Here is a 24622-nt window from a genome sequence, read left to right as displayed (position 1 = left end):
CAGATAAGCATATTAACCTAAAGACAAGGTAATATACAAATGGGGCAGGATGTCTTCTGCTTATGGAGCTGCTTTTATGCTTACCATGAAGATATGCCAATTTGCAGGCCTTCTCATTCCCTTTTAAAACTGAGTCTCTTAGGAAAGCACCCTACATCACACTGGGAAAACTGACATTAGTACGTTATGTAAGCAGAATTTCTGCTTAATGCATAAGGACTCCCTCTTGCACACCAAACTCCAAGCTGCATGTTAAAATTACTGAACCAGAATTAGCTATAAGTCACTTAAAAACAAGATGGTGTTTATACCAAGAACAGATGTCACTGAAAGATTCTCAGAGTCATGCACTAGGTATTTTTTCAGAACAGTACATTTGTTTCTAACTTCAAGATCACATAGGCAGGGAAGAATACCATCTCTCATATAATACGAGAGAGCAACCAAATGGATGCTGAACAGTTTCTAGATCAACCTTCCAAAGTAATGTCATCCATCTCCCCTCTCTGACTTCATTTTTCCTCAAATGGATTTTTCACAAGTTGCATCAGGTTTCATCTCTTCTTGCTTACAAAAACACATAAAGGCATGGGTTTCTGGGCCCAGTAAAGAAGAGATGAGAGAACCTGAACCACGTAACATGAACCACAGGCATCACATATCAGCCAGCAGTCACATTACTGCTCTATTTCATACAGTGTAACAGACCCACAGAATGAAAAGCAGCAACGTTGTTGCTATTTCTGTTTAACATTGGGTGTGGGATTACTGAAGAGTTTTCGAAGAGGCAGATGCATTGGACCAATTTCAAAAGCAAACCAGTCACAGCAAATGGAAGATACAACAGCATATAACAAAAGAGTTTCAACAGCTGTACCTTTCTAGAGTTCCATTTTTTTACTGGAAAGTATGATTAAAAGCATCTGGAATTCTGAAGTGCTACTGCTCATGTGACTTAAAGATGGGAAAAATCAGCTTAGATGATATCAATTCTTCAAATTTATACTGAGTGTTCAAAAATGAACATTTCAGCCGTTTTAACAACTTTTACCATTAAGTACAGATGCACAGCAAACACAGGTAATGCTAGAACTTGATGGTAATTTACCAGTTTATTCTTCTGCTATTCAAGAACATGCAGCAGTATGTTAATAAACAATAATACTCTATCACTTGAAGTTGTTAGTGAGATTCATGTGCAAAAGTTATTCTTTTTTTTTTATTTTTACTAATGGTATCTAATGAGTTGATGGTTAGTGCCATAAAATATTCATGCTACTGTGAAAATGTGATGTTTGTTCTATTTTTAATGAGTGCTACATAGTCCCATGCATGGCATTGAATACAACTAGAAAAAAACATATTAAATTCCATACCCCTGTGTTTAACAGACTGAGAGCAGATATTGACGCAAGACTGCCAGAACTGTCATCCTAATGAGAAAAACAGAAGCAAAGCCTTAGTGAATAAGTGAAGGAAAAAAACATTATAATACAGCAACATGCAAGCCGAAGTTTAAATTCACATATCAAGTGTTTATCCTTAAAGAAATGCAGCTGTTCCTCCTCCTCCAGCTCTCAAAATAGACAAAAACACACACAAAGACTTCACACTTGAGCAAGATGTGTATAAGCTCCCATTGGGTTATTTCTTCTTTTAAGTTATGTAGTTTATTCAGTCAGCACCTTTTCTGAAAAGGAGATCTTTTTCCATAGCACCTTTCTCTAGTGCATAACAAGAGGGGTTGATGCAACATCCCTCCCTAGACCACACCTCCTATAAGCATTACGCATAGTTCAGCACTACCCTCAGCAGGTACACTGTGAGAACAAAATATGGTCTTGATGCTGACACTCCTGAAACGGTTAGCTCTGATGCTGTATCTTCATGATTCATTTTTCATTCCACTCATCTTCTGCACCCAACTGAATGCCTTTAAGCCCCCACTTCCACTACCACAGTCTGATATTATTTCTATATTGACAGCTCAGAAGAGCATTACACTTCAACTTCACCAACAAGCTGCTGAGAACCTGGACATGGTTGTAAGGCTCTAAATAGTCATCTGGGTTACAAGGGACAGATTAAAGATTATAAATAACAACGTGTAATCCTTTATACCATATTCGAACAAGGTGATCAGGCAAAAGCATGTCCAGCTACAGGAAACCCTATACAACCAAAGCTCCACTGGCTTCCATTTTACATTACACCCAATTATCTAATTGAAAGTCCAAACTTAAAAAGAGTGCCTAAACAGACATAGCCATTGCTCACAAGCATTTTATTACAGTACCAGGAAGAATGTGAGCAATCAAGCTCTTTATCACAATTTCAATCTTACTTCTGTCCTGTTCTTGCACCATGCATACCACAGGAGAAGAAAAAAAATTCAAAGGCTTCCTTCTATGCTGTCACATTACTTTCTTCTTTTCAGTAAGGAAATACTATGACAGCCTCATAAGAAAAACGTTGGAAAAAAAGTGTGTACATCTTTACCATGCTGAAAGCATTTTTCTGCTAATTCCTATGCTCTTGGCATTTGATATAGCCAACCTGAATGATGACTTTGCTACCACAGCACATCAAGCTCACCAAGCGGTCTGCTTGCCCTGCAAAACCTCAATTCTTAAGAGAAGAAAACACAATCCTTTTGTCACCCTTTGCTAAAGGAATTCAAAGATACAGTAGAGAAGGAGCCATCCTGTCAAAAAGCAGATCCAGAAATTCTCCTTGACAAATTTTCCCCGTCAAAGCAGCTGGGTGAGTCTTTGTAGCTGGACTATGTTTTATTTGCTTTCTACAAACAGAGAAGCCTGAGATCCTACAAGCTTCATCACCACTTTGTTGACAAGATAATCATTATCGAAGCCTAAATTACTGGGAAGGTCTTTGAAACACTTCTAAACACAAATGTTTTACCTACAGTACAGCATTTCTGACTGCATGTACGCTCCAGAAAGTTGACAGACATTTCTTGAGAATCTGACTGCTACCACATCTGCAAATAAGACTGTCACAGTCTTTTCACTCCCACTAGCTGACTAAATACTACCTTGGTGCTATGTGATCCTTGCAAGACTTAACAACACATTCATTGTCCATACCTGTCTCAAGGAAATTTGTTACCAATGCAGTTCTGACTGTATCTGAAGAACACTCAGAATTCTTGCCTTTCTTCTTTAGTTTTTCCAGCAGTACATGCAAAATGAGCCAGTGTGACCTCTATCTAGATAAGAATCACTTGTGGAAAAACTTTCAGCCTCGTATTTATGTACTTCTTTCAGATATTCCATCCTCAGATTTGTTGACAAACACATAACACTTTTGAAGCTTAACACACAGTTTAAACTGAAAGCACAGTGACTGCCTTGAAGTATTACTATTGCAAGTTAGAAGGCCTGAGCTGTCTGAAAGCTGATTCAAAACACATCTGTTCCTCTGAAGAGCAGCCTCAGACAATTTTTGTCCCTGGGAGACCACGGGAGTTGTGCTGATTCAGTGAATGATTTCACTGTTAGATTTCAGACGGGATATAACAACACTGGAAAAATATGCACAAGTTTATTAGCCCTCAAATACAGGTGGTGTTTTTGTTTGTTTGTTTTAAAGATTTCAGAGCAAGCCAAACCCAGTATTTTCAGAGGTTAGCTGTAGGATAGAGACTCAGCCATTTAAATCACAGTTAGCATGTAACTGATGGTCTGAAGTTAAAAACCTGCCATCTTGTATACAAGGTGGCAGCTCCTGGAAAAAATTATTTTGCTTTACTTCCAAAGAAGCAATCAATAAATCACTGCAAGCTTTGCATGTGTCAGTTCTGAAAAGAAGCCCCCCCTCTTCATTTAAGGCTGTTACTGGCTGTACTTTGTTACAACCATTGATGAAATGAATTTGATATACGCTTCATTTCTGTTTGCCTTGCAGCACAAACTCATATATTTTGAGGTTATTTTAATTTGGGCACATTAGGAAAAGAGAGTTTCACAATGTTAAACAAATTAATAAAAAATATTCAAGAGTGCTTTAATAAAAGGGAGAGCATAAATTGGCGATATTCAGAATCATTTTGATCACTAATACAAACCTCTTTTCTTTAACTGTAAGGACAGAAAATTAAATTCAGTTTGCTTTTTTAAACAGAACTTGCCCTTCAGTCAGCACACATCATCCCACAAATCAGCTCTGGCTTCAAATGCTTCTGTGTTAAAATACTTTGGAGGTCTAATTGAAAGCAGATTCCTTTACAGACTGAAAAGAATGTATCATCGATGACCACATAGATCTCATAATGGCTGGTTTTACTAGCTGCAGTTCATGAAAAAGGTGCACTTCCTAAAACCATCAAATGCATGTGACATTTGCAATCCTAAGGAGTTGCTATTTTCCTTTTTTAAAAACACAGCTAAGGAAGGAAATCCAGAGGAGGGAGATGTCCAGTAAAAGAGTTGGCCTCGATCACATCCTGCCTGGGCAGCTCCAAATCCAAGGGGAGCAGTGCATGCCAGCAGCTGAGCGCCGGCAGGGGCGGCTGCCAAGACCTTTCAGCCTCCAGCCCACTTGGAGCTCGAGCACGGCGCCCCGAGCATGCTGATGGCAGCACAGCTGCAGAGGGGCTCTGCCACCTCCACAAAGATGCAGGCCTGCAGCGTGCTTTGGGCAGGGTATTTGTCTTCTACACGTGCTCCAAAACTGCAAAGAAATTTACAGCTGCGCTCATTAGACAGTCTCTGAAGGCAGAGCTGGCTACACTGTTGTCTGAAAAATGCCTGAAAGAGGATCTCAAATTAAGTTTCCAGGCTTTCGGGGGAAGTTATTCAAGACACTGCAATCACCACTGGACTTCTTTGCAAAGGCATATATAGCAACATCTATTGACAAACTGTGACTGTGAGCCACAATTATTAATTTAGATGCAGTTGTGAATTTACCCCGTCATCCTCACCAAAACAGGTAATAAAGGAAGCTTCCACCAGCCAGGAGGAAACATGGAAATGCAAGTCCAAGGCTCATCACATATTGGGTAACAGAATTAGTAGTGAACAGGACAAATTAAGCCTGCACCAGCTTTTTATAGACCTTGTAACTATAATTCTTGCCTGCACTCCTTTTGGTCACATCATCGGTAGTGAGGAACTGTGTCTGGGAACCTCAGACAGCCACTCACAGTGCAGATGATATTTTCCACCCATCTTCATTAATAAAGCATGCCAATATTAATTTAAGGCTATGGCCAGATTAACAAATTGGAATGCTTTTGATAAAAACTATTGCCTTTTCTTCAAAGACGTGCACAAGGAGCTACACTAAGTTTTACATGCATGTAAAATATAGAGACAATAGGGTCACCTCTCAATTTAAGAATTCAAGTTCTCAGATACAGTAGATTTAACTCTGTACTAAATATGCCACCAAGCTGGATTCCTCCTTTCATAAGTGTGGATTTTAGACCACGATGCTTTATCTAGAGACCATACATCTCTACATTAAAACTTAATAATATTACCCATAACTGATACAACACTCAAGATTATATAAATCTAATGCTGATTTTAATCTGGCAACCAGTCTAACACAAATCACATGACGGGACTCCAAGACCAACCCAGTCATGTTTAAAGACAATACATTATTCTATTTCTGCTTTTCTGCCACTTCAGAGAAATTAAAAAACAAAATTACAGTTTAAAAGAAAAACAGTCACTAAGAGACAACAGGATAAGAAAAATACTTCCGCAGACTAGCTCATTTGTCAAACAAACATCTTCATTGCTAGAAAATGGGAAGCAGATGATTGGTAAGCATTGTACACATGTTCATTTCACAAGATGGACGAGACATCTGGATTTTAAGCACAGTATTTTCACAGCACAAGGCCAACAGCATTCATCTGCATGCAAACTAAACACACCTGCCCTCTCCTCCTGAAAAAGGAAACAATTCCATAAGAAAAATAGTATTTGAAAGTGGTGAAAAAGCACCTAGTTTAATTCAGAGTAAATAGCTCATCATTTCCTTATTTTCTTAAATTTCATTGTGTGACAACTCTCATTACATTGAAGTCCTTCAAAAAGAACCTCTCATTTTTCACTTAAGTTGCTCCCAAAAGGCCCTCTTTCAACATGCAGTTCTTTCTAGAAGATGGCTGAACACTGCTTCATTCACAGCCATTTGCACCTGCCAAAAACATCAGCTCATACAGAATTTAAGAGAGGAGACAAAGAAAAAAAGCAGCTCAAGAGATTCGGTTACCGTTTCACCAACGCAAGGGACATTCATATTTCTTAACTGAACAAATCTCTCAGCCTCAGCACTGTATGTTAACTTTACTGATATATTACCAATTCCTTGTCTTTAAAGACAGAGTTGTTTTTATGATTATTTCAGCCACAGGAGTGAAAATGTAGAAGTGTCAGTGACAAAACTTGGCATCAGGAGATCGAAGTTAAAATTACTTTTCTGTACTACCCCAGTAAATCCCAAACAAGTTCAGTTTGCACTGCTGCAACTATTCTGGAATAAACAAAATACTCAAGTGAGATTAAAAAAGCTAAGTGAAAGATGATGTGCTCCAGAATTCTACACAGTTTTTCCCTGATTACCGACATAGCAAGCTTACAGGCAAGAAGCAAGGACTATGGAAACACGAGCTATATCCAAAAAGATCAGTTCTGTAACATGACTATTCAAGAATTCTTTAAGAGGAAACATTTTACTAAATTATTATCTAGCTTGAACAAAAGCCAATCTATAAGCCTAACTAGGGTCCTATTGCATAAAATATGCAAAAGTAACTCAGAATTGAGCCTTAAAGAAAGACTAGAGTATTTTGCAATTGCTTTACCATTACAAAATTGTAACGTGTTACGAGAAGCAACATTTTATGGAAAATTAGTAAGAGTGTTGAAGTTTTGATTTAAACAACTTAAATACTTTTGAACGTGTACCAATGTTTTATTAAGGACTGAGATGTGCAGAGGAATGTAACGGTCATAAAACTCCAACTTCTCCTTCTCAATAGCTAGCATCCTTTAGACACAGCCCCAGAGAGTCTTCCTAGAGCACTGTATGGCCATATAACAGCAGCATGGAGGTAACAGCTGCAGTACCTACACAGTAATTCTCACAGTTTTTCTGCCTACAGTTGTGTGATGTCCACTCACCTGCTGAATTATTTTGGAGTCTTTTGGAAGGTTTTCCCTGGGAGGGACTTTTCCAAACAACTTCCAGCCAGGAGCACTTTGGACAGCAGGTCTGAGTTCCTTTGTCCTTTTAGTGAAAAAGTTTCTGAAAAATAGAGGAAGGGGTTTTTTTTTGTTTATTGTGAGCACATAAATATTTTCATCTACTTTAAATTTAAACTTAATTCACCACTTCAGAGATTTACTACTCAGCAAATACAATGCTCTACCTTCACTTTCTCTTTCAAGTAACTAACTTCAAGTGAAGTAGCTTTCATCACAGCCACTTGGATACCAATACAGAATTACTTAACATTCAATATAACCTTGGAATCCTAAGCTACTCTGTGCAATACCAAAGCTGTTTCAGCAATACCAAACACTTTCTCAAATATAAGTTAGGAGCTTGCAGCAGCTTCTATCCTTTTGTTTGGGGCTTAGCAGGCTATTTGAAAACCAAAGAGCAAAAAGCTGGAAGTCACTGTGCAACACAGCAATTTAAAAAAAAGAAACAGGGAACTACTATTCTGACGAACATTTTCCGCAAACTTTGTTGAACTTCTTGAACTTTCGTAACATAGACCAGAAAAACATGGAAGATGAACACAGCTCCAGTTTAGCAGATATCCTTTGCCAGTGCCTAATGCAGCTGCACTCAAGCAGACAGATGACTGTGCTGCAGCATTACTTTGAAGAAAGCCATCCGTCACACAGTCATAGTAGGAACCATTTTTATCCTGTTCTCTGTTCTAAGTCCAAGATCCTTCCTGATATGCTTTCTCTAACTTCCACTGCTCGTCTCTACCCTCTTTGTTGCTTCCTTGCACTCACTGTAACCACACAGGCACTGCACACACTAAGGGACACTGCCAGCACTACCTGTCAGCTTAACCTCACTGCTGCCTGCCCCGGGGAAGCTAGAAGATTTAACCCTGGTGGCAATCTGCCAGCATATCAGGGCTGGTTTATTATTAACCAGGAAGCTGGTATATCTAAAAGTGTGCAAACATACAGAACGCATATTTAATTAATATCTCCATTTAAAAAAAAAAATCATGTTTGTGGCTCTTAAGAAACTTTATTAAAAAAAAAAAACAACCCCAACACTAAAACAAGCATGCCAGAAAATAGTTCCACACATTCTGTGGTGTGCTAAGGAAAGGCTTGTTTTGCTTTTCCATTAATGTACAAGTGAAAAAATATACAATTTTATTTAGAACTCAACTAAAGTCTGTCCCTTCTGAAGGCAAAAAAACTGACCAAGCTTTGCATCATTCATCAGAATAAACCTTACACAGGAATTCTAATCCAAGAGTAATTAATGGGAGGTTTACAAATAAGCTTTGCTTAACTCAGGATGGAAGGATACTCTTAATACATTATTTTGGCAGCTAACAACATCTCATCTTCTGATGTGCTAGTGACAACAGTGAAGCCTTACAAAAGCACTATTTAATGAACAGCATCTGTGAATGCTTACAGATTGCATTCACTGAGCTGCAGGAAGTGCACTACATTTGCTGTTCAGAATATTCATGAGCTCTGCAGAACTCAGGAAAACTCCCAGAAAATAGCATTTTTATAAGGAATCTCAAAATCCATTTGAGAATTTGAAAACTTCTTGACAAACCTACACTGCAAAGCTGAGCAATGACGCTTGCTGAAGAGGGACAGAAGCATTACATTGGCTCACCAAATGAAGTTCCAGTTTACAGAAGCACAACGATAGTTGCAACGTTTTCTCCCTTCTAGTTGTACAACCACACTGTAGTGCATAGAAGTGCACTCAAACCATACTCCTGCTGAAGTATCAGAAGAGGAATAAAACCACCAAAAGCTACAGAACAAAAAAATCATCACTACCACACAGCAGGAAAATGTTAAGCATATGTTGTGTTACACTACAGGCTGTCACAATCACACAGCTACAACAGCTGCAGTGACAAAGCCAGGGTCAGGCTCCCTCCTTACCCAGCCAGCCCTGTGCCCACCCATGGCAAACAGACTGCTTGCTTCCACCCTGCTTTTCCTTTCCAAATCATTTTTGTTGGTAAGATAAACTGGTGAAGTCTAAATGCAGCTTGGATAGCGCTTTGCTACCATTACAGCAGAATCAGACATGTTTATCTTCCCTTCCACAGCTCTGAGGCATGCAGGTAATAACAAGCTATGAGCATTTCACATCTTTGGGCACTCAACAAAACCTGCAGTTGCTTTTCAGTCCACTCTCAATGCACATCCTTGGGTTTTCAGTCTCAGCTGTGAGACTCAAAGGAGCCTGCCAGAAGACTCATCACAAAAATAGCTCTGCTGGTATACAGATACAGTGCTGTATTATTGATAGCAATCAACTTGATTTTTCATTTCCCATTTGAGTCCAGCAATCTTAACAGTAGCAATAAGAAACAGCACTCGTGGCCTTTATCTGTGTTCAGCCCTCTAGCTTTAAACCAAAACATGGATTCCGATTCAGCCACCACTCCCACCAGAAAATCCCAACCCGCAGCCTGCAGGCCATGCACCACATGCAGTTAGTCTGAGGGCTACGAGAAGAGAGAGGCTGCTGAGCACTTTGGGTATAGAGAAGCAGAAGGTGGCAATTGTGCTGGAGCCACAACAAAAAAGAAAACAGTGAAACGCAGCTACGTGGCGAGGTAGGAAGTTAAAACACAGTCCTAGCAAGTGGAACTTACTTCACATGGTTCGGGTACTTCTAGCATGACTACTCAGAAAACCAGCCCAGCTGTTTAGTCAGCAAGTCTAGCAATGCAGCTACAACCAGATGTTCACAAGGCAGAGCAATCTGACAGCAATCAGTCAGCCATGGCACAAGGGGTCCCAGGAGAGCTTCACCTCCTCCATCAGAAAAGCTAAGGCATCATTCCTCTTCTTATTGCATATCAGAAAATCAAGTAATCGCAACCCCACCCAGGGAAACACTGAGCAAACAAGATTTGAAAGCAACAAGAACCAACAAAGGAAGTGAGAGCTGAGTATATTTTTAACGAGCATCCTAATACCTGATATCAGACACTGCATAAGACAACTTTCTCATATTTAATCCAATGTAGCAAGACATCAACAGGAAAGAAACAGCATCACATCCATCATCGTGAGCTTCTTCTTTCCCTCCCACACAACGTTTTGTCACAGAATCGTAAAGGCTCAGAAGGGGAATCCAGCATGGAAATAATGCTGCAAATGAGCCCCCTGCAGGAGTACAAACAGCTCAGGGGGTGGTGTTGTATTGTTTCTGTTTTCGATTTTGACTGTTTGCTTTGGTTTCCTTTTTTGTTTGCTTGGTTTTGCTTCTTCTTCTTAGGGGTTGATTTTTTCCTTTTTTTTTTTTTTTACTTTAGCTAAAATGTCAAAAGAATGATTTAAAAAACACTGGCAAGTCACGTTAACCTGCAACAACAAGAGTACATTAAGGTCTACCAACTGCAATAAAATCTCCAGATGAAGAAAAGGAATCTGAAGTAACAAGTCAAACTCATTAAAATACGGAATACATATTATGATGAAACTGATCTTGCACCTCCACAAAGAACACTGTTCTGCTCAAGCACAGAGTCTGTTCTTACTTCACATGCAGTTCATTTTTAAATTAGCTTTCTAGATGTAGAAAATAAGCCTGTGACATCTGAATCAGTGGAAAGAAGTTGTTTAGGGAGTGACTTACATGTACTTGGTAATGCTTATCCAGACAGCTCCATGACTGAAGAGTTAGAAGAGGTATATCCCCAGGATTGTTACATACACATTTTTACTGGCATAGCATTAAGTCAAAACTATTCACTTCTAAAAGCATAATTCCAGAACAGTGCACAAGCTCTGATGACCCCCGCAAGATCACAGTCTCAATTCCTTCATGGCTATAACTGAGAATAACACGAACTCCTACATTCACATTGGCAGGTTTTTACCACATGTAGAACACGGAAGCTGGTTAAGTTCACAGCTTTTCCTCACACTCAAGCCTTGGTTGCTCTGTTAAGGTTTTGTGTGCAACAATTTGGAAACAGTAGCATAAAAGCATTGCTTGACTATACCCAATTACCTTTGCTATGCTTTAAAGAAGACTTTTTAATAATTTACACACAGAAACAAATGTAACACAACTCTCAGCATAAATAATGAATCGTTAAAAAGAAATGAAACCTTTTGGTTAGTATCTTACAAAGCCTGCACACCAAAGCAGAATACTACTGCTATTTACACATAGTACACAATTCACAGGAATTCATAAAGCATCCACAAAAAGTCTGCCACGTGCCCAGCGGGGTGCACAACGCCTTACTACAACAAACACATCACTGCTCACCCCATCTTAGACTTCAGCTGCACACGCAGCTCCCATCCTCCACCTCTCTACAAGGAGGTACACGTTAGTACCTCCAAACACAGACCTGCTGCAGCACACTGCTAGTTTTAGCAGCTTTCAGCAGCACTGAGCTCTCCTCGTTCTCCACACTAAGACAACTCAACATTTCTCAAAGTACCTTCTACAAGGAACTTCTCTGTTTGCATCTGACAGTTTTATATGTATTACGTATTAAAAAAAACCAAAACCACAAAAACAACTAACCAAGGGGTTACACAACCCCTGTAGGACCAAGCTCACAGTTCGTTGTGGTTTTTGCTTTCTTAATGACAGATCATTAACATCAACAGAAACAGCACAGCACCTAAAGCCCCAGCTAGAATTAGATATACCTGGAATCTCACAAACTGACAAGGAGTAGCTGTGAGTGACCAAGGGGTAGGGAAGGATGAGGCTTCTTATCACTCGCTCAGGACACCTAGACAAACAAATCACCACGGAACCGCCCTGAGGAGCCCAAATTTAATCAGCTGAACCACTCAGGTTCCTCATGGCTGATACCAGTCCCCAAGTGGATTTACCAGCTCTGGTAGCAAAAGGTTTTATTACAGACACAAGAACATTTCAGAAGTTTTATGAGTATGCAGTGTTTAGCAATACTGCAGAACACCCTCTGTCCAGAATGCTCACTGGCAAATGGTGTTTTAGAAGTCTGAATTATCCTTCTAACAAAGAGGTGTTTGCACGGGTCAACTTTATAAACAGGCTCAAGTAGTCAGGAACACAGGTAGCAGAAGGTGAATTTCTGGATGCCCAAGTACAAAAAGAGTAAAGGAAGATGACCACTGCAGCCTCACAATTATTTCCAAGTGAGCTAGCAAAACATAGCTGTGTGACAAGGTCCTCTATCACCTTTGTATTTAATCAGGCAGCTCAGCAGCTCTTCAGACATTATACCTGACAAATTCCACGGTTAATATTTTGTAACCATAATTATCACTTGCCTATGTAGTCAAACTCAAAATCCCAGATCACAGAGCTGCAACACATGGAGAACTTTTACCTCCTAGTTGAGTTCCAATAGTTATTTCTTGAATGAACAAGAAAACATATTCCTACCAAGCCACAGCTGGTTAACCATCAACAAGCCCTGAACAAAACAGCATTACAAGAGTAAGAGCCCTTTCCCTACCTGTCCTACAGCACAGCTGTTTCAGCTCCACTAAGGGGAAGCCCCTTCTCTTCCTTTATCAGTGATGTCCAATATTCATCTGCTGCATCCATCCCCACACACTCCATACTTTACAAGTCAATTCACCCCATTCCACTCATCCCACAAAGTCAATCATATTTGTCAGTCCCTAGCTTGATGAGCTCCTGCAGCTCATAGAGGATGATAAGATAGGTACCAGCAGCAGGGAAGAGGCATTCCCTCAGCTCTCTGACAACAGAAATTCTTATATTCATTCACCAAAATGTCTCTAAGGACAACCTAACGGGGCAAAACTACCTAAAACCGTTCTCATTGTGACTCATTTTCATTAAGGCAGTCAACAGCTTTATCATCAACCAACACAGGCACTATACTGAAGTCCAAACAGTCCATCCAAGATACATTTTCATGACAAAGGTGAGATGTCTCAAGCCTCTGACAAAGCATGCAGATCTGTGATTCAAGTTCAGCACAGGACAACATCATATCAAGGACTGCACCTGAGCTCATGGTGCTTCCTGCTCCCAGCAGCCTGGCTCAGCCTTGGCCAACAGCCTCCCACTCCAATCCCAGGGAGGGCCTGTCACTAACTGGACTGTGCAATTAGTGCTGCAACATGCTATTGTGATTTGTTGCCAATAAATATACCAGATTTCTAGTGCACTTAGCAATTCACAACATATATAATTAACACTAAAACAATGATGTTAAATAAATATTACAGAATGCAAGAATACATTTTTGATCTGTTATACTTCTTACATTAAAACACACAAATGATTCCTTTCAGTATCACCTGACGACTGCTTTACAAAATGAGCAAGATGCTCCCCAGGCTGCCCCCAGCAGCCTACAGAACAGCAGGAGCACCAAGCCACCTGGGCAACACCTAAAGTTTACATCAAACCAGAGATACTTTGTGCTCTGCAGCCTGCTCCACTTCCCATTGACTGCTACAAATACCTTTGATACCTTTGGTAGTTGATAGCTTGTTTATCTGGCAAGTTATTCTGGTATCCAGCATATAAACATCTTCATTAATGCCTAGCAGCAGCACAGAGAAAATCCTATACTGATGGCTGTTCTAGGAACTGAAGCAACACAGAGAGAACTGAGCTTTGCTAGGGCTGAGACCTGGCCAAGGCCGAGCCTCCCCTGGTGCAGAAAGCAGAGAAGCAGCATAAGAGCTCGGTGTGCTAGTCACCCTTCTCCCATCGTGTCTAAAAACCAGACCCTGGTGACAGAGTGGACAGCAGCAGCAAGCCTGGTTTCCTGTGCCTCCAGCAGAAGCAGAAGGGCTATGTAAATGTTTCGTTAATCTCTGCACATCTCTGTCTGGAGCACAAGGAGTAAAGAAACCATTTGCTTTGTTTGCTTGTTCCCATGGCTGGCCTTCAGGAAGTTTGTTTAGATCAGAGCTACTGAAGCAGATTTATTAATGTGATCTGTACAGGGGAGACATTCTCACTTACTTGAGAGCACATTAAATAAAGATTTCCAATGCAAAACAGAAACTCAACATGACTTAACATAGAAATACCTTGACGCTGGTTGAAAAAATTGCCAAGAGCTTCCTTCCACAGTCTAAAGGTATGAGTTTTCCCCTCACTGAAGTCAGAAGTCCACCCACAGAGCATGCACCCACAACTCACACCGCTACCCCAGCGCGGGGCCAAAAGTGCTGTGCTCTGCACAGCTGCTGCCAATGCACTGCCCATCAGCAACAGGCTTTTTCCTTCCACCAAGTCTTCACTCAAAATGTAGGATCTTTCTATTCGAGTCCTCTGTGTCTCAGTGAAGTGTGACAAACCTGGCTACCAGGCTGCAGCATCAAGCAGTTTCACTTCCTTAGGAAGTAATAATAAACGGACTGAAAAGTACAGTGCCATTAGGACCCCAAGAAAGCTTAAAGCACTGCCTATCACCTAAAAAAGAAAAAAAAAGTCTCTACCCAGCTGAAGAGCAAACATCAGTAAGGGACATAAAAAAGGGGTGGGCTTTGTATCATGAACATCTCAACAGTCCCAAGAAATTGATGGGAAGGATAACAACCTTTCCATCCACGTGAATAAAACGTGACCTACAACATTAGGTTCCTTTTTTAGTCTTAAGCAACTGAGACAAGTATCATACTGAATAATTGAACAGTTAGAATAAGAAAACTGACTCCAGGAAAAATCCTGATTACGAGACTCCCAGTGCAAACACCTGTACTAAAAGCATTACACTGTTTACCAGGAGAGCATATTTTGGGAGCTTAAACTAATAAAGATTATTCCTACAGCAACAAGGTCTTATGTGTGATCTCTTTAGCTACCTTTTTAGTAAAATATGACAGGCTGCAGACAAATGCTGTAGCAATACAGCATCCTTAGACTTGTCTAAGGATGCTGTATTGCTGCATCTAAAACACCTGTTGCTCTTGTTTTTCAGGAAGAAAACACCCTTTAAAAACTATATAACACAAGGCCTGGGAGTGAAACTGTCTAACAGCTATTTTCAACTCACAGACCTTGAGAGCTTGTTTGTTTTCTTAAGCTGCTTGGAATTAGTTCACTCATAAGAACAAGGCTGCTGTCACTTAGGTAGCTTTGCTACAGGAGGACACTTGTGGAGAGCCTTTACACACATAGTAAGAAAATCATACGATTCTGGTAAAGTTTTCTATGTGTGCAGTTATTAGCAGAGTTTGGAGCTGAAATGTTTACTACTGTTTATCTTACACTGGGGACTGCATTTACTTTGGTTTCCATTATCTGTTATTCATATGACTGAAAGACATAAACCGACCACCATGTCAGCACAACTGTGTTCTTAGTGAACAGCGAGTGAAGAAGCTATGGAAAAAATTACATGTTGATTATATGAATGCTTCTTCTTAGTTCTAAGAAATTGAATATGTCTCTAACTCAACGAAAAAGAATGGTGGTTGAAGTGACAGTGATTCTTTTAAGATCTGGAATCAGTTGCTCTTCCCCACTTCCTCCAGGCAGCTGTAGTTCTCATCAGTTGTAAGCATCTGCTTGGTCACTTCAGTTACAGTAACAACTACAGCAAACGATAAACTAGGTCTGACAGAAACAGAAGGGTGAAGAACACCTGCACAATTCCTGGGGGCAAGCTTTGTTTCAGTCCCTTAACCCCTTTTCCTGTCATCTCTCCTTCTGAAACGCTGCCATTATATTTCCTTGAAGCTCTGTAATCCTCATTCCCTTTCTCTCTCACCCCATCCCTCAGGTCTGACAGAAAAAGAAAACCCAAGTCTTTCAGGATGACAACAAGAACTAATGTAAAGGCAATACATGAATATAAATTAATCACTGTGAAACCCCATCAAATCAGTTCTTTGATCTTTACACAGACAGAAGGGTCGGAAGATCTGGGGCAGCAAGGACAGTTCACATTCCACTCGATTCTTTTTTGACCCAAACCCCACAGTGTGCTTTCCCTGCAGATCTGTAGCCATTTATGAACCAGAAAATCTCTGCATACAAATAGACCTATCAGTTCTCTATTAAACTTTCACAAGATGCAATTGTACATGAGGTATGTCTGATAGTTCAAAGAGCTGTAAGTGCCACTTCATACCAACTGACAGCGAGTTACAGCTCTGCAGCACGTGAGCAACACTGCACAGAGGAGCAAACTGTTCTGCAGCCCCTATAGACCCTGTCAAGGACATTTTTCCAAGCCACAAGCTGCTAATCTTTTTAAGAACTATCTACTGAATGAATCACAAAACTGTGTTTACAAAAAGGGAAAAACAAGTGGGCTTGAGCTATTTCTCAGTTCTTTGTTCCTACATACATCGACTCCATTCAGCTTCTTACAATCTCCAAAGAGATTTTTCAGGACTGCTGGGCAGAAAGTGCAGCAGTTCTGAGTGAGGAAGTAAGGATGAGACCAATGGCAGTTTCTATAAACGTATGTATGCCAACACCATACATGTTTTTGCAGCCCCATGGAACTGCAGCTCACCACAAATTCTGAAGACCTACCAGCAGTGGTAATTTCAATTCGAGTTCTTCGCGATTTTATCAGGAAAAGAAAAGCTTGTTAGATTAATCCTGGAAAACAGCATTTGGAAAAATTGTGCTTTACAGCAACAAAGGCTGAACCACTGCTGTTGTCAACATTAAGCTTTGAACTCAGGGATCAGAAAGCAATCAGGAGCTCTGTCAGCTACCAGGTATGTACATTTCAGGAAGGAACAACAGCTGCACGAGCTGAGAAAATGCCTGGCACATGCACGTGAAAAGTGAAGTAAAATCACCTTTAAAAGGATCTGCAGTCAAGGTAATCATCTCTGCCTTAATTCTACCGTCCAATGAATTATTCTGTGCTCAGCAGTAAGCCACTGGGACCACCTAAAAGCAGCTGAATAACCTAAGAGAATGCCACACTTCTAAGCTGCTATGCAAGATCACAGAGCTCAGAGCAGTGCCTTTACACAGCTGTGCTGTGAACCCTATGCAGGAATACAAAGCAGCAAGAGGTGATCCTCCAGAAGCCACCCGACCATGGCAGTAGGACAGTAGAGACGAGGGGCCTTGCCACTGCACCCTGCTCCACACACCCTACTGAGAGTCATCCCGCTTCATACACTGAGAGAATAAAAAGTAGAATAGAAAGACAGAAGAAACTTATTTTCCATGAAAAAGCTGTTAGCATTGACTTGATAGGATTAGTAATTTGGCATGGAAACAAGATAAGACCCTGGGAGGAAATTCTACACCCCACACTTACTGAAAAATACCCGCAAGCCTTGTCAGTAACAATTACTCTGAGATAGTGGGAAAGTTCCCCTCCACCTGGAGGGCACAGGCACTCTCCCTGCAGCAGAACCATGCATGAAGTTCTTTGTGCTCAGCTGCCCGCTCCTCCCTGCCTCCCCTCAGTGGCTTCTCCTCCAGCTCAGCGACACAAAGACTGAACACAGATCATTTCAGTGAGCTGCAGAGCAGGCTGATAGCTAAGGAGATGGAAATAAGCAGCTGGAGAGAACGGCCTCCTAACCCAGATCTGCCATGGCAGGGGAGTTCATCTGGTCAGGCAGTTACAACACAGAGCTTTCATGCAGACTCTTCTTCCTTGCCTTCCCACAGTTCTTAACGAAACAGCAGCAAGAGAAGCCCACTTATTAAAAGAAAGGGCCATATAATTACAGTTATTGGGAAAAAAATAGGAGCTATTGAATTTCAGACAGCTTGTAAACTAGACAAAGAGCATTACAAACGTGAAGAGTGCTATACAAGACACACCTGCACTTAGCACAGCCCACACATTTTCTCCAATGTTGAGAAAAATGTGTGCCCAGACAAAGCAGAAGCAAGCTTCCCTCTTAACAAAGACCTTTCATAGGACACTGCCACATGTTGCAATCTAAAGTTCAGGATAACAACAGCATTTATGGCTCCGTGCTGATTTAAACATTCAGCAATCACCTGTGGGGAAAGTTCACAAGAGGTGAGCATTGGGATTTACAACAAATACAGTCCCTATTGCTAAGAGTCAAGGCAAAGTTCTCTTTGTAAAGAACCAGAGAGAAACCCACTCACAATGGCAACCATGGTTTCAAAAGAACCTGAGCACTTTAAGAAAGTGAGAAGTCCAGGCTTTTAAAATATCAGAAGGTCAGAAGAACTGACAACCTCCAAAAGTTATGAAAATAAAGTTTTATTATCACTTTTTCAAGCAATCGAGAACAGAAACTCATGTTACTCTGCACACAAGACTATCAAGGACGAGAAGCCTGGGCTTCTTTAAAAAAAATAGTAAAAAAAACTGGAGCTGGATTTCATTAATGAATCTCACTGTGGCTGCCCAGATGTGATCAGATCTAAATGCAGCACTTTCACCAACACATATGCAGAGCTGGAAGCAGTCTCTGAGACCAGCACCACTCACCCAGTGCAGCCAGTGGGGCCAGTAAGAGGCTACAGAACAGCTCCCTGCAACCCCATCCTTCATTGCGGCGTCACTGCTCTGGCTTCTGCCACAACAGATGCAATTAAACTTCTTTGGATAATACAGCGAAAACTGCAAGTGTCCCTGCCTGCTGACAGCAACTTCCGTGGCATGCTGACTCCTGCTTTTTCTAGGAGACAAAGTTCTCCAGAAGCTCATTAAGCCATTGCTCTGGAGCAAAAAGCAGCAAGGAGGCAAAAGGAAGGCAACATACCACAGCACACAGAAAGTGGGGGAAAAAAAGGGGAGAGGATGGGAGGAAGAACACTCACAGGAAACAGTGGGAACAAGGGACCAACTCGTAGTCCACACAGCACAAAGCAGAGGCATCACAGCTGTGATCACTTTGCTCAGTAAGGATCCCACCTCTTTGCTTTTGTGATAGCAGGCAAAAGTGACCTGTTTCTGTTTGGGATTATGCCTTGATACTCACTGGTATTCTACATCAATTACTTTCAGTCAGTAAATTTAATCTTATTTTCTCTTCTGACAACCCGATGACCCTCTGTGCTGTCAGAGCAACTATCACACAACAGCTAAAGACCAGGGGTCTGGGAGAGCACAAGAACTAACAGAAACCAGGAAATGTTAGCTCCCATCTCTAAGGCAAGTCAAACAGAGCGTGCTGTAAATTACCACAGCCGAGACGGATACATCTCCTGCACGGCACGATGAAGAGCTATGACAGAGAGAGTTCCACTTTAGCCCCTAACCACTAATACGACTAAGTACACCCAGACAGCACAGTGCCCTGGTGCACGCAGCAGACTCCGATGCAAGCGTACGGGCTCCACAGCTGTGACAGCACCTCAACCGCCGGTCCCCGCGGGGCTAAGCCGCGGCCCAGGGCCCGGGGCGGCCCTCCCGGCCGTACCTGCTGAAGAACTCGGCCAAGCTGCTCCCGGCGCCGGCGATGCCCGCCCGCCGGGCCCTGTCGGCCGGCTCCTGCGGCGGCTCCGGGGCGGGGGGCAGGTGCTCCGGGGCGCTGAGGCGGCGGCTCACTTCGTACGTGTTGCGAGAGTTCAGACTCACGTCCGTGAAGGCGGGGGCAGCGGCGGGGCCGCTCGGGGGGCTGCCTCCCGCCTCGCCCCGCAGGCAGCAGCTCCGTAGCGGCTCTTCTAACGCCGTGCCCGCGGCGGTGCCGCCCCCCGGGCCGGTCGGGCAGAGGAGAAAGCCCCCGTTGTGCAGCTTCGCTTCCTCGCCCTCCTCCTCCTCCTCATCCTCCTCCCGAGGCGGCGGCCCGCCCGGCAGCAGGAAGCCGGCGTCCCCGTTGGTCATCCTCCCGCGGGGCCCCACGGCGCAGGCGGCCCCGTTGGCGGCCTTCTCGGGGCAGCGCCTCCCGCCCGCCGCCGGGCCCAGCGCCGCCAGGTACCGCTGCAGCAGCCGCTCCCGCCCCGCCGCCGGCCCGCCGCTCAGGCCCCGGCTCCCATCCCGCTCCCCGTCCTCCTCCTCCTCCGCCGCCGCCTCCTGCTCCGCCGCCGCCTCCCGCCGGCCCGCGGGAAGCACGGCCGCGCCGCCCGGAGCTCCGCCATCGTCCGGCCCCACCATTTGCCGCCGCGGAGCCCCGCAGGTGCCGGCGGCGCAGCCCCCCCGCGGCGCGGCGGGGGCCGAGGGGGGCGGGGCGGGGCGCGCTCCTCAGCACCGGCGGCGCCGCGACCGCTGACAGCCGCCGCTCTGCGCCCGGATCCGCGGCCTCGGCGGGGGGGGGCAGCGAACCCGCAAGGCGCAGGCGCGGGGCCCGCCCCTAGTGGGGTCACCATAGAGAGGGGACGCGCGGAGAGCGCCCTCCCCCGGCAGCGCTCCGCTCAGCGCGGCGGGACGCGCCGGGGCGGGCTCTGCCGCCGGCTCGCAGTTCTTGTTTCTTTCCCTTGTCTCCTTAAGAAGATAGTTGGAGTGACCTTGAGCTTTTGGAGAGGAGGAGGTGGGGAGAGAAAAGAGAAATAGGATGCGTACTGTGAGGACGTAGGGTGAATTGTCTCTGGAGCCGCGATGGGATTTCACAGCTTCCCCCGGTTAGCAGCAGGAATGTGGAGGTTAGCAGACACGTGAAGGCAGCACTGTACCTGTGCTTCCCACTGCTTCTCGCAGAGAAAAATAAATTAGTACAGTATCCTCTTTCTCATAGGAGAAAAAAATAAAAGTTCTGAATAGTATTTTACCCATCTCAAGCTGCAGACTTGGAACACAGAAACAAGGAACCAACAGTGATTTCATTTATTGTCTGTATGTTCATTGTTACTCTGGGCAATGTGATATAAAGTGAATTGTTGTGAAGACACAGCAGCACTGTATGCCACATAAGCAAGGAAATGGTGGATGCAATGTGAATAAATAAACTATGAATTATCCAAGAGCTCATTCTGTACCAGCTGCCTTGATTAGAGTAGATTTTGGGTTTAAACGAGCACTCGGAGATTCAGAGTGTGTTGTGCATATTTTCAATGGAGTTCATTGTTTAACTGGGATGCTGTATAGAAGTGTCACTCCTGAATATACTGCTATTATCTAAGAAAACCAAGATTTTAATGCAGAACTGGCAATACAGTACAAGATGCTAAGCAAAGCGAAGACTGGCACCGAGATTGTTGCGCAGGATTGGCTTAGGATGACTTATTTCAGTCAATGCAACTGAGATTGTTGGCAACTACAATAGAGATTCCAAAGGACAGCAAGTTGTTCCTAACAGTTCAGTGATTAGCACTGATTCTCACCTTAAGGACTTGCTAGACGGACAGATTTTTATGTATTTTTCAACACATTTCCAGAAAACTATTTAGTATTCAAATCAATCCTGTATGTTGAAATATAGAAACTAACAAAGATTATGAAGTTCCATCTTGTACTTTCCAGAAATTGTCAATCCTGTGATTCACTGGTTGCATAGCCTAGCATCAGAACACAAAAGCTATATATTCTTAGCTTCCACTGATTTTATGTGAACACTGACAACTTACTTCATCTTAATGCCTCAGTTCTGATCTTGTAAAATATGTATTATGATTTCCATTATCTTTCTGAAAGAGGGAAAATGTTATATAAAGCATAAAATAGTGTTACTATTAGATGGAAGGGTTGTGTTGCCTCTCTTTTTTATGTAACTAAGAAAGTACAGAGGGTGTTCGCAGTGATATGAATTATATGGTTCCCACCCAGCTGTTACTGAAACAAACAACTTTTCGTCAGGTCTATGAAAGTCAAGGCAGTAATTGACAGAAGTGAGCACACATCTCTGAGCAACCAGCTTGATGTGGTGTGGCAGAGCAGGGTGAGCAGGTAATCCAGAGTCTGTAGAGGGTCATCAGCAAAGCACAAGGAGAGCTGGGGACTCAACAGCACACAGGTGGTTACAAAGCCTGGAATTTTAAAAGCAGGATGGCAGAAAATCCTACAATAATGACTAGGAGTGAAGGAACATATTTTGAGCCTTGTGAGAATGCAGTCCCATGCTGCAATTGTTACAGATCTGTGAAAAGATCTGCTTCAGAAAATGAAAAATCTAGATCGTTTCTCTGATTCAGTTTAGGGCAAGATTCCCAAAGAGGTGAATCATCACAACAGAAAGAGATTATTCTATGGCTGTAGTTGAAAATGATTGGTCAGAGTAAAGATGGGTGCCTCCTGTCTTTACTGACATGGAAGAAATTGTGACATGAGATACTACGTTAACCACACCACAATGTAACTGTGCTGTTTCCCAATACTATTAAGAATTGCATTGTTTATTCTACAGTTCTAACTCCTAGTATCCAGTGTTTTAGACAAGAAATAGCATAATTTGTTAGTGAAAAGGAAATAGCAGCTTAGCTGAATATTGTCCTCAAACTGACTAGGGCAACTTGCTTGTAATAATATCCTTTGTGCTTCTGGCTCTCTAAGGTGACCACTATGAAAGAGGAAACTTTACCAAACAGAAGCCCGTAAAGAAAGAGCGAGTCACACCACGTAATCATGAAGCTGAACTGTTTTTCCTGTGCTAAGAACTCTTCTGCAGGAACTCAATTTATAAAATATCTTAACCCTGGAAAAGATACTCCAGGTGTTTTGGATCACTAAAAGAAAAGAGCACCTTTTCTACCTTAGCTGTGAGTGAGATGCCATTTGTGGGAAGGTAGCAAGGGAATGCATATGAGACAAGAGCTAAGTAACAAATGAACTTGGCTCATTTGTTTTCACTTTTAGTCAGTGAAAGAGAAAAGAAGCAATCATCACTGGTTTAATTATTTTATGTCACAAAGCACACATGGAAGTTCCATATAAGCAATTCTCCACTGGGTGAGACTGTATGAATAAATAACGCAGGCAGACTTTTCTCCAAAGAGTTTACAATTGAAGTATTGCGTAAGAAACAAGCCAGGCTTCTCTATACTCCTTACTCAGGGACTTACACAAACTGAAACCCTGCCTCTTGTTCCAAAGATTTATGGTGTGCTGCAGTGACCCAGCCCCGACGCCTTCGGGGCTGGTAAATACACAGGCAGCACAGAACTAGACATGCCTGCATCCTTGTCTGTTTTTGACAGCTGACCTTTCAGTACACTCCCATGTTAGGAATAGCTCCTGTCTATCACTGCACTCTTTCAAAGGTCTGGACAATTAGAAAATGTCACATATCTCTAATATAATTAACATAGTTCTAGGTCACTAGTTTTAATTATGGTTTCCATTTTGATCGGTTCATTCTAATTGCTTCATTTGACTATGAAATACAGTGATACAGGCCATTTTTTCTTCCCAGGCCTAAAGCATAAGGAATATCCTGCATTAATATAAGCCAAGCAATTGTTTTCAAGGAGGCTGGGTATACAGGCAAAGGGTCCAATCCTGCAAATGTTTATAACAAGGTATACTGTGAGCAGCGCTAAAAATACACGGTTATGAATTTTGCATGCCTTGGTGTATGGTCCTTGCAGGAAAGACTTATACAATGCTACTGGCAATACTGAGAAAATACAGAGGAATTTTCTGAGGAACAAACTAGACAAAAACTAAGCCAATGTCCATCATCGCATTATTCTTTTCTAAAGAACAATGTAGCTAGGCATCAGATTCTGGTTAACCAATAAAGTTACACACATAACCAATCTGCTGGTTTCCCTGTGCCTTTTCATTACCTTTGTAATCAGGAGATGAAATGGCTTCCTCAGATCAATATATAAGAAGAACCATACCCCCAGGCTCCCCAGACTTCAGATGGTTCTTTATTTGCAATACAGTTGTACTGTTTGGCAGCTCACTCCAGAGTCTCTATTCCTTTGGAAATGCTGCCTTGGCAAGAACAGCCTTACTCTCCACTCTAATAACAGTTCACACTTTTAATACAATGCCTTCTGGACAAGATCTCAATGCAGACTCTAGCTAGCAATTAATTAAGACACTCAGAGATTATGCTGTTTGGCAGGCTCCCACACACTGCAGCCTTCTCCCTAGAACATTCCCAGTTGTGCTGCAGTCCCAGAATTAAATTACACTCAAAAGTGTTATACATTCGAATTTAGACAACTCAGTGTGTGGTGCCTTGATAGTTTCTGCTTATGCTTTCTGTGAATCAAAGAGTGACAAAACCTCCCTGAGCACTGGAATGCGTTAAACTATATTTTCTACTGCTTTGCTATGGGCTTGAAGGCTTTCCAGACACTGGAAGACTCTCCTTGCACATAAACTCCATGTTGCCCACTGCAAAACTACCCTGTGTAGATGACATCCCTACATAGAGACTTAATCTGTTACCCACTGAGTATCATCATCAAGATACTGAAAAGCCAGAGACAGCTGACATCCCAGTATTCCTGTTTCAAATATCATCTTGGTCCTCAGGCTACAACAGAAAATAACTTTATGACAGCTTGTTCAGCTGCAAGGATTCTACTTTGTACTTTTCCTGCCAACTTCTAATGTCATATACAGCAAGAGTTGTATACATTTTTTGTTTACTTTTCT

General features: G+C 42.5%; 2 protein-coding genes across 3 annotated transcripts in view; both read right to left on the bottom strand.

Annotated features, from left to right (window-relative positions):
- TBC1D12 (TBC1 domain family member 12) overlaps positions 1-20338 on the bottom strand; it is a 36617-nt gene extending 16279 nt beyond the window's left edge. The window contains exons 1-3 of one of the 2 annotated variants that reach the window (XM_065746158.1): positions 19560-20338; positions 7164-7287; positions 1377-1433 (exon numbers count right to left, since the gene is read on the bottom strand). In XM_065746158.1, the coding sequence (XP_065602230.1) occupies positions 1377-1433; positions 7164-7287; positions 19560-20233 (855 nt within the window). In that variant the 5' untranslated portion in view covers positions 20234-20338. The remainder of the gene's footprint in view (positions 1-1376; positions 1434-7163; positions 7288-19559) is intronic. The other variant, XM_065746159.1, reaches the window with a different exon arrangement.
- The window catches only part of TNKS2 (tankyrase 2), a 71776-nt gene continuing 66544 nt past the window's right edge, over positions 19391-24622 (bottom strand). The window contains exon 28 of the transcript XR_010622770.1: positions 19391-19400. The gene's annotated coding sequence lies outside the window, so the exon portion shown is untranslated. The remainder of the gene's footprint in view (positions 19401-24622) is intronic.

The sequence above is a fragment of the Cyrtonyx montezumae genome, unplaced genomic scaffold (genome assembly GCF_038088225.1).
Source record: "Cyrtonyx montezumae isolate F1298 unplaced genomic scaffold, pur_monq_1.0 scaffold_4, whole genome shotgun sequence".
NCBI classification, from domain to species: domain Eukaryota; kingdom Metazoa; phylum Chordata; class Aves; order Galliformes; family Odontophoridae; genus Cyrtonyx; species Cyrtonyx montezumae.
This window is presented reverse-complemented; position numbering and strand designations above follow the sequence as displayed.